Raw genomic sequence first — 11712 nt, forward strand, 5'->3', positions numbered from 1 at the left:
CCTTAATACAAAATACAAGAATACACTGACTTACAAAGTATGTAAGTAGTTACTGACTGACTACAGTTACTAATATCCAACACAACATACATCTAATATATAAAGAATTCTACATGATTTGTTTAGTGAACAGAGATTCAGTTTTTAACTAAATGACTTATCCTATAAAACACTATGTACACTTTTTGGAAACTCATAACATAAGCCAAAGCCAAAAAATCATATTTAACTTTCAAAGTGAGACCATAATCATGGTTTTGCTTTTCATAGATATGTTTGGTTTAAATGAAAGAAAAAGGAGGATTTATATCTATGACCTAACTTTTCATCTTATCTTCATGTTCGAAATACTAATTGACTATTATACTAAAAATTGCTCCAAAGACAAAAGCACCTGAAGAATGTAACAGAGAATACAACTTACTTATAGATGATGGTCTAACACTAAAATACCCAATTTTATTATCAGTTCCCTTCAATTACTTAAAAAATGGCCAACACCTCTGATAAAGGAAATTATTTTATCTAAGTTTAGGGGATTTTGATGAAATTTCTGTTGGTTTGATATCAGTCAGTAAGAGACAATAAGGAATAATTATTTATACTCAAAGTTCTTATGGTCAGTAAGCATGGCTTCAGTTAGTGTAAAGTTAGTGTTAATTTTCTGATGTAATATCTTCAGTTGGTTCTGCTTTAGGTGACATGATATACTTAATCCCTATGATTGAGGTAGAAACCAAAACCATAAAGTAAAATTAGAACATTACATGTAGGTGGGTAAGTAAAGTGGAGCTTTAAGCATATAATGAAGGTAGTATATCACTAAGCAAAGAGCTTGTATACAGGAACTGGATTTTGCTGTATGGCAGACCAAAGATTCTACATCTTATGCAATACAATCATATTTTCCTTTACAATTTTTTCCAGGTTAGGTTTTAATTTGCCTATTTATGTGTTCGAGATACTCTTTCACATTAATAGTAAACATTTTAACATCACCCCACTTCAGATCTCAGTGCTCTTTCATACACTGTACCTCTAACTCATAAAATGAATAACACTGTTTAACTAACATTAATCAATATGCTATCAGGTAAATGCATTCTTAATTATCATAAAGATTAGAAGAGTATCTCCTGCAAGTGTTTAAGTAGCAAAACCAATAGGATAATAACTTTAATACTTAGTCATGTTTCCTAAGGTGCTTAAGCTTGGCTGAATACAATGGTATGGGACTGTTTTAGTTGGTTTGGACTTTGTCTATTGGTAATAATTAAGAAAGATATAAATGTCATAGTGTAACATTCTGGGCAATCTTATACTGACATCAGTGATGCAGACAAGTATATGTGGCAAGTAAAAACCAGTATATTTCTTAAATAGCTGTATAAACAATGTTCTTAGATACTTGGTAAGATGGATTAATTTTCTGGGTCACTTGTGTGCTCCATCATCTGTAGGAGCTCAGAATGACCTCATAACCAGTAAGCATGACTTAAGTTAGTGCATTTTTTTTTAACTATGTGTTTTCTGGTACTTTATCACTTCTTATGTGAAAGTAATTTTGTTATATCTTCAACTACTTAAGCATATAACTAAATATTATAGAACACAGATGGACATTATGTGGCAGAACCATATTTCTTTCAGCATGATAATGCTTAATACTGCATAAAACAAAAAGCCCAATAACCCAAGTACTTTCAGATAGTAAACCTTCATTCCTTACGAGTGAATCAGCATGAAAACAATTTTTCTCTTGTTTTGTGATTTAAAAAAAAAATATCTTTAATGATTTCTTAGAATCATATTGCACAGTTTTCCAACCAATGGTTTAAGTCAAATAACATTCTAAGTCTGTTACAAGTAGTCAAAAGCCTCAACCTGAATGCAGATATGGTGATCCTAAAAAGAAGGCCCTGAAATCTCACTATGCTTGGAGCTGCTTTTCAAGAGGATAAGTGGTCTGTTCTATTATGACTGTTGGAGGAAATAACTAGTATCAAGGTCCAAGCTGTGATTACTTCCAAAAACATATGTAACAACAGTGTATCATCCAAATAATTTTGATAATTCAGTGTATATTCTCCATGCTACTGATCAATACATTGATCAACATTTTGAAGTATCTGCCAAGTACAAAATGTCAAAGTTCATATTCCCCACCATCAATTATCAGTCATTTTGCTTTAAATATGTAAATAATCTAGCTTACTTCAAAATACTTTTTAACTAATCTAGGCTGAGTAGGTTTTTAGAAACATTTGAAAATCTAAGCACTTTACTTAGTTTCCATTTCTTGAATTTTTGGCTATATTAAGAATCTCTTCACGTGATAACTTTCCAAACTGTGTTTTGCATCATTACTAATACTTCAAAGTTTGAACATAAATGTAATAAACATGGTTTCCACATAAAAGCCAGCCAAAACATCATTAAAACACTAAGATGCTCTTATGGCATAAACTACAGTATTATGGCATATAAATATGGCCACCAAGAAACCAGTGGTTTTGTCTAAAATACTCTATAATATATCCATGCCCATGATATACACAACTTTACTGAACATGAGCCCTCTCAAACATGGAAAAGGCAAAACTACTAGGTATTAATGGGTTTGTATATATTCAGTTTTGTGCTTGTGTTGTATGACAGATTAATATAATTGATGTTAACTTCATGGGAAAACTGTTCATTGTTTTTTTGCCAAAGCATTATTTATGAAGAAGAAATGATACTCGGTGAATATATGATAGCACTTAATTTTTACTAAGAACCTATCATCCCTTAGTTTATGGGCAAGCCTTGGTTGAAAGCTTTATATGATGCCTCATCAAATGGTTTGATCACTTCCTAATAAAGCAGCCATAAAGAAAATTTAAATATGATTGTATAAAACAAGGATTAAACTATCATGTATCAATTGAGTAAATATATATAGATTTAAGAGTTTTTTTAATAGTTTCTGTAAATGTTTTTTTTTAATTGTGAATTGTGAAAGTATTTGTGTGTTAAATTATATCTGTTTGAAAGGTACAGAAACTGTCTTCACCAAGAAAACATCAAATAATTTAATATAAGGTAGGTAAGCATATACACTTTAGAGAGAGGTTGAATGGGTAACAAAGGAAGCTTTATTAAAAGTTTAACAAGTAACAAATGTACAATGTTTGGAGAAGGTTTTGTCATCATTAGGTTTAAGCAGTTCACAATACACAGGAACATCTATACAGTACGAAACAAAAAAGTCACATGACTGGAGATTGCCTACAGCTTAATAAAGGTATTTTCTTGATGTTTGGTTCTTTGTTGAAGTGTTTTTATTTTTAATAAATATACTATGGTTTCATTATGTTGCAACATTTGTAAATGATGTCTTTTTTATTATGTTCATCAAATAAAATAAATTTTTTATCAAATCATTTATGTTAACTGTTTAGTGACTATAGTAGCTATTGCAAAATACTTTGATGACTCGAATGTTCACTGAATATCATTTTTGTGTTTATCCTATTCAAACAACATATATATAAATAAAAACATTATTACTCCTTATTGTGAGAGTAAAACATGTTTTTATTATTTAATTATCAGTTTGTTTGATTTATGGAAGATCAGTGTAGGATTCCTGCACATTAGAAAACAAATGGTGATCATCAGGTGTTGGTATTTAGTCAATATTAATGAATTATCTAACAAGTAGAAAATGTTCATAAAATTTTAGGAAAATATTTTTTTGACAAAAAAAATGTTTTTCACAGATGTGCAAATGGCAACCTCCAGAAGTGGTCTATCACATAAAATCATAGGGAATTCAAAAATTATTTAAAAAAACAATAAACAAATCAATGTAAAATAAAACGGGAAAATTAATACCATGTTAAAATAATGAAGTGGTTTTGTTATTTGTAGGGGGCATGGTGTACTAACTGAATGTAATCGATTAATGAGTCTAACAATTAATCGATTAACAAATACCATTAATCACCCAGCTGTAATGAGTACCCGTATAAGTGCAATATTAATTGTGTGTTATAGCATCTTATGATTATTCCCCCTGGTTAATAGATTTGTTATATGGATAATATTCAGGTATATTATGATTTGCATAAAAATTTACACTTAATATATAAAAAACAAGCATATCCTGTTCCACATTAAAGCTGAACATTATAAAGTCCTGATACGCTGCCCTATAAAAAAATTTAAGTTATATAAAGCATTATTAATGTACAAGATATATAGAAAACAAGTAGGTTGGACCAATAAAGTAACAAATATATCACCAGATTCACAAACTTTCAGTTCTATTTGTAATAAATTCTACTTTCTTCTAATGAATCAAAATTTCTTCCAAAAAGTAAGGAAGCATGATAAGAACAAAGTTAAAAAAGGAGGAAAAAAAAGCCAGCAGTAAAATGGCTGTCCTCCTTCCCCACAACTGCTACTTTTTGAGTTTTTAAATATTAATGAATGTGGTGTATTGCGTGGTTATGTTTACTTTTGAGCAGAAATAAAATTTCCTTTTTAATGGTGACCTTGACTTTCAAACCTAAATATCAATAGGGTTCTTCCTCATCCCCGAGAAAAGTTACCTGTGAAGTTTGATTAAAATCTGCTATTAGAACTCTAGTTACCGTGGAAAGTATATGTCTATATATAAACCGACAATGTCATCACTATATCCTCTTGAACCTCTTTGGCTGGGAAATGAAAAACAAATTAAAAACAATGTTATGGATAAATGATTTTGGTGGAGTTGGGGAAAGCCAGAAATGGTGAGCTGAGATGGGAAATATAAATTATAAAACCCTCTTGAACCTCTTTGGCTGGGGAATGAAAAACAAATTAAAAACAATGTCATGGATAAATAATTTTGGTGGAGTTGGGGAAAGCCAGAAATGGTGAGCTGAGATAGGAAATATAAATTATAAAATCCAAGATTGACTCTACAATGTAAGGCTGCTAAAGCATGGTGGGAAATTCCTCACATCCTTACAGGAGAAACTAAGCTCAAGATTTACTTTTAAGTTGGCTTTGAAAGATAGTACTATTAATCCAATATTCACAAGTAGACAATTGTACAATTAACCTCAAATAACAAATGATTAATTTTTTTAAACTTTCTGAAAGCATACTTTTATAATATTAATTACTCCCCAAACAAGAAACTTAGTTAAATCCATTATAATATCTATTAAAGTTATTCTAATTTCTTAACTACTATCATTCATTGGCATATAAATTCATTTAGGTTAAAAAATTAAACCTTGTAAGGGTCTTTTTTGGCATTCTGAGTAAAACTTACCAATGTTGGCAAGGTGACTAGCAATAGTGCTGAAAGCCCCACTTTTAAGAGACAAGAAAAACTCAGGCAGACCAAAACTTCTTGTATTCTGTGGATGGGCTGGAACTAAAAGGGTGCACAAGGATTGGAAAATACAGAAAACAAAAGACAGAGAATGGGGAAACAAAAATATTAACGAGACAAAGATAAACGTAAAAAAAAGAAGACAAAAAGCTGATTTGTGGGGTATAAATTTATATAGAGACAATACTTTACCTTTTGCAATGAAAAGAGTTAAGTGCAAATTTATCTAATATATACTGTCTCACACTTACTCCATCTAATACATACTCTTATGCTTTAATTCTTGTAATAGCATTCATAGAATACCTATCAAGAATGAAACATGTTGAAACATCCATCAATCACAGAATGATGATGGTATAACTCTAATATATCTTATTTCAAATCATCAAAACTGTGTTAGCTGCTACGCTATCTTATGTTAAGTGCATGGAAGAGACTCAGAAAAATAGTAACAAGTTACATAGTATTGTACATTCTAAATTATTCATAAGAAAGAAAGAGGCCACCTACAGTCAATTCGTTTCCTGAGCACACACCAAGCCAAGGCTGTGCAAGTATGATGTTATGAGGAGGCAAGAAAAACAGGAGACAAACAGAAGTTAGTAAGCTGTAACAGGAATATGGTTACACACAGGGACAAACAAAGATTATACTTAGCCACTTTAAAATCACTACAAACAAACTGATTTACAATACAATTTTATCAACATTTTCTATTCAAGATTACAGATAATTTATACTTTTTAAGATATTTCATAAAATAAAAATTTTATTCACACAATTATTTATATAGATGGCATCAAGCAAAGATTAGCATTATTATGCTGAATATATTAAAAAATTTACAGACATGATATATATGTTATGTAATATTTTACAACAAAAATCTGTAAAAAAGAAAGCTCACTTTTAAATATAAAACATTTCAATTTAAATCAATCTTTTTTTTAACATTCCAGCAAAAGTAAAATGTAACTGAAGGTAACTTAACATGTGTCCAAATAAAGGGTGTTAAAAAAAATGGAATGGATGCAGTTGTGTTTTCTGTGGTTCAAATGCAAGGATTGAGAAAGTTCCTTTCTTTTACAAGAATTAAAATGAATTTTTCAAATGCAGGTTATAAAAGAAATTTAGATGTGCCATTTACTTAACAATTTGATAGCTAGAAAATTTGAGCAAAGATTTAGGTATTGTATGATGTATTTGGTCAATGAAAAACTGCTGACAAATTTTTAAAATGTACTAAAAATTGATTTGCCCAGAGGCAAAAATTACAGGGACAGAACAGGGTACCTGTTACCCACTTAAAAAAAAACATTTGACTTTGTCCAGTGAGAAATAAAACTGGTTGTCTAAAGCTGTTAAACAGACTGATATTTGTTACATATATTTAACTGTAACAAATATAACATCTAAGATTATGAAGACTAACACTGTTTATTTAAATATATTTATTATGCCATCACCCCCCAACCATTTTGGTCTCACGTGTGTGATAATAATTACATTTTTACAATAAATATTAAAATAAGAGGTACCTCTAAAAGTTACTCAACATGCTTTTCATAGTTATGTCATATGATTTCAAATAATTTTTAGGTCAGCAAAATGAAAACAAATTCAAAGTTCTTGACAGAAAATAAATTCTGAAACAGAGAAGTCTAAAATGACAAATATTAAAATTATTCCACCATTAATATTGAATTCTCACAAAGCAAGCTACATACATAAATCATAACTACAAATCAACACAATAATGAGTATAACTAATCAAATATACTGTTCTTACATCCTTACTTTTAATGATTAGAATGCATTGTTCCAGCTGTTGGGTACCCTCGCTGCAGCAATATTGATCAGAGTAAAAGGACGAGTGCCATTAAGGGCCTATAGCATCACAAAAACATAAAATGAGGAAGAAATATAGTTTCAACAGTTGGCCATTTTGAACAGTTATTTGTCATAACAAATAGGAAAAGGTCATGGGAATGTTGTTACCACGATGATATGCTCTAAAACTGTACATCTAACATGACAGATACAGAGAAGACATGATCTGACTTAAATATGGTGAAGCGTGGTACAAAATATTAGATGTATTCACATTAGAGAAGGTGCACTGCTTCACTCATAAAAGGCTCAGTAACATTACAGGTCTGGATTGGTGCTGAACAGCAACCATGTCTGGAAATAGCTTGTCTGACCCTACATAAAACAGAGGAAGTCGTATCTATTTCCTTGTGATAGAATCACAGATCCAGTACTGTTTGCTTATCTGGCAATTGAGACTAAAATACGCTCTATAGGATAGCACCTTTCACATAGACAGAATATGAAAGTGCAAGACATTTACACTGCTGTAAACATACCATAACTACATTTGCATTCCCAGAGGGAGTTGTTGAATGCTATAAAGGGATTTACAGAATGTTGTAGAGTAGGAGGGATATAGCAATTGTAATCTAAGGCAAAAACATGAATTCAGACTTGACGTAACATATATATATATAGAAAGAAAGAGAAAAAAAGGACTCAAGTGTTCACATGTTACATCTCCAATATGTGCACAGACAAGATAATACTCTCACAGCTTTAGTAATGCTAACTATCACCATTTCACTAGTCCTATAAGCCATTCATGTGACTGAAGAATACTTCCAACAACCATACACCTTGAAAGCGCCTTGCACTACTGTAAAGCAAAACTAAGAAAGAGCTATAAAGATACTACATAGAACATTTCACAATAACACTTTCACGACAGCTACCTCTTTAAATACTTTACAGTGCAAGTAACAGTGTTACATTCAAAGTTTACTTAAACAACTTTACTACCAATGTATGTGAATGAAATTTACATTATATGTATGTTATGATTCAATGTTTTATGTCATCTAAGTTTTAAATTCCTATATTTCAAAAGAAACCTTTAAAAAAATACTTAAACTTCAAGTTGTGTTGTTACATGACCCACGAGCTATGAAAAATATCAAATTTTATACTATCTATCTATCTATCTTGACTCAGATAATGCCAGTCCTGTAGATGTACCTCTACAACTTGACATACTGACACGTAAATTTCAAAGTCCTCTAGTTCAATAGAGTAGAAACAAGTAATAAATTTTGTCAACCCGACAGCTACCATGCCCACCTTCTATACTTTTACTTGAACTTTATAACCTAGATGTAGTTGCTATATATATATACATGTTTATAGTCATCGGAAAAAACTAATTTTATGCTACAAGTCTACAATGGTTATTTTAAAATTGGCACACAGTTGTCACTACGTGGTACATTTAACTGCTTGTAGTATTGTTGGCTACTTGATCTCTAATAGCACTTTTTCTTAGCTAAATATGTTATTGTTAGAAAAACAGTTAAATTGTATTTAGGTCTTACTTTTACAACTTAGTTAATTGTGTATTATCTACGTTTTAAGATGTATAATTGAAAGGTTTAAACATGTTTTAAATTTACACCCTACTTTGCATCAGTTCTCAAGGCTTAAGATCTTGTGCTCGGAGAAGATAATTTTGATGAAGGCTTATGCATCTCTATTGAAGGTACTGTAATTACACCCTGAAGACACTGTTGACTTGTGCCAAAATGAGTAATAAAAGGTAATAAACCGGAAACGAAAATAAAACATTAAAAATTAAGTATATGTGAAAAGGAAAAGACCTGAAATTATGAATATAAGCAAAAGATCTTTTAAAATATTCTATAACAGATTAAAAGGTATGTACATTTTTTTTAATATTTCTTAATTTTAAACATTTCATTCCACTGTATGTTGTTGATAATAGCTACAGTTAGTGATATGTTAGAGAAAATTAATAAAAACATTTACCATAAAAAACTTTTGATATTCATTTCACAGGTTCTAGAGGTTAGGCAAATTAAATATGAAAACTATAATATGAAGAAAAGTATTTTTATACTTAAAATGAAGATCCCCTTAATAGTTCGAGTGCAAATAACTACAATAGTTAAATAACATATTTTTAGTAGAAAAAATTAAAATAACGTCATTCTTTGTGTACAAGATATTTATCATCTTTAACAAAATCTTACCAGTTTTTTGTGAGGATATTTTAAGAAGACTCACAGTTACAGTATGTACTGCTGCACAAGTGAAATTCATATATGGTTCCCTGCAAAGTGCCCATTGCGAAAGGGTTAATAGTGCCACCTTGGTTATAAAAGTAGACAGGAGCGCCAGACAGAGCTATATAGACAACTTGTGTCACAGTACCTTGAATTTCAACACTTATGAAGGGAGGCCTTAGTTTCAAATTGTACATGACCAATTACTCAGAAGTTAGTTGCAAATGGTCAGGAAATAGCTGACCTTGTTGACTGTATGTGTACCTACAGCAATGAGTTTCCAAACAGAAGTTTATGTAATCACACACACAGATTTTCAATGGAACCAATAGATCTTGGTGCATTCTAAGGATCTTCAAGCCCCATGCTGCTGATGAAAAGAACAATGATGTTTCCAATCTGAGAAGTATGTTACCATCAAACATAAAACAACTTAAGGAATGGCTTCAAAAGGAAGATTTATTTGTTGTTTTAGGTTCCTACAAGAGCATAGATTTCTTGTGGGAAATAGGTTTCAGAACTAAAATGTTAGATTATCTAAAGAACAGCATCCGACATAGGAAACAAACCATCCCAGAATAGTGACCAAGGTAAGAAAAGTTGTTCAATCTTACCTGAACTGAAAAACTAAAAAATAAAGTGCTTTAGGTAAACTCATACCTAACATGCATATTTTTTAAATTAGAGCCAATAATAATTTGATGCAAATCAAACTATAATTATAGTATGCGACGTCAAAGGTATACTCCTTGTGGATCACCTAGTATGCAGCATGTAAAACCAAATCACTCAGGGGCATGAACAGTGGAATGCCACTCTTGTTTCATCAGTTTTATGGCACCTAAGATTTCATCATCATCCAGCTACATTCATGCCTCTTCCAATTACACACATATACTTCATATATTTAATAAGAGCTGGGATTCTATAGTGAGAAAAGTTATGTACAAGACTTTATGATAATATCATACATTCATTAGCACAGAGCAGATTACATGAAACTAAGTGAAGAGTGAGGCACGTGACTTAATACTAATACCATAGATTCATTAGACTGCTGGGCCGATTATACGATTACACTTGCACATTTTTATCCAAAACTGGCATGTGCCGTTTCAGCCCCTTAATGACATCCATTTTTTTCATGCAAAACAGTAAAATTGAAAATTTATCTTTAACGTTACTATATGCAAAATTCTAATAAACTAACATCTACAAGAGCCTTTTTTTGTCTTCTTGTTTCCTGAAAAAACACAAGCTGGTGGAATTGAGTAGCAATTTTAGTTCAAAGCTGCTAATATTTACAAGAAAGAACTTTTCTAAGATCATTACTTTCTGAATCCATGTGACCAGATTATCATTTGGGTATACAAGCTTTTATCTATATTATATATACAGGCAAACGTATTTCAAATATAACAACTAAAACTAAGTATATTAGCAAAATAAAACCCTATTGTTTGTAATTATCATTCATTTTTAAATAAGTGGCAAAATAGTGATAATTCTGAAACTAAATAACCAAATCTATTAGCTCAATATAATCTTACCAGGTGTAAGGAAATTTGGATCAATGGGTTTTCCTGAACTTTTACACTCTTCTACTTCAAGGTAGCTAAGTAGATGGGACCACAAAGCTGATTTACCCTAGAAAAAAGCAGATTTATGAAATTCTTTATTTAAAAAAAAATTATGTGAGGATTTAATTAGTTATATTTTTCTAGTGTGAGAAAGATAATCTGTAACCAAAAATAACTGAAATGCTTAACAGTAGCTGCATGTCAACCATTTACATAAACTGTAACTCCAAAAACGCACATAGTATGTCTTTAAAAACTTTTTTACTAACCTATAAGTTACATTGTGGCTTAACTCTCTCAACACTGGCTCTGTCAATTTGACCGACCACTTGACCTCTTTGTACTCGTTTAAAGTACAAAGAAAGATTTAATACTTATAACTTTCAATATAGTTTGTATATCTTCACAAAAGTTGGCAGTCTTTCAGTTAATATTATGTCTTTCACATCCAAAAAATCATATTTTTTAGTGAAGTATCTTTAATAAAATAAAAATTTCTCAATGAATATATTGAGTATTTGCTTTGAATAGTCTGTGGAAAAGTAATTTTCGTGTTAATATTAAAAATATTTTTTTCTCATGTCAAAAAATCTCATTTCCTTTTTGTAATCCCAAAAACCTCCTAAATGTATTTCAAACGTTT

General features: G+C 30.6%; 1 protein-coding gene across 1 annotated transcript in view; it reads right to left on the reverse strand.

Annotated features, from left to right (window-relative positions):
- Positions 1 to 11712, reverse strand: part of LOC106461293 (DENN domain-containing protein 5B-like) — a 92453-nt gene that overhangs the window by 33515 nt on the left and 47226 nt on the right. The window contains 3 exon segments of the mRNA XM_022388162.1: positions 5312 to 5416; positions 5888 to 5923; positions 11040 to 11136. Of these exon segments, the coding sequence (XP_022243870.1) occupies positions 5312 to 5416; positions 5888 to 5923; positions 11040 to 11136 (238 nt within the window).

Source organism: Limulus polyphemus, unplaced genomic scaffold (assembly GCF_000517525.1).
Source record: "Limulus polyphemus unplaced genomic scaffold, Limulus_polyphemus-2.1.2 Scaffold928, whole genome shotgun sequence".
Lineage (NCBI taxonomy): Eukaryota > Metazoa > Arthropoda > Merostomata > Xiphosura > Limulidae > Limulus > Limulus polyphemus.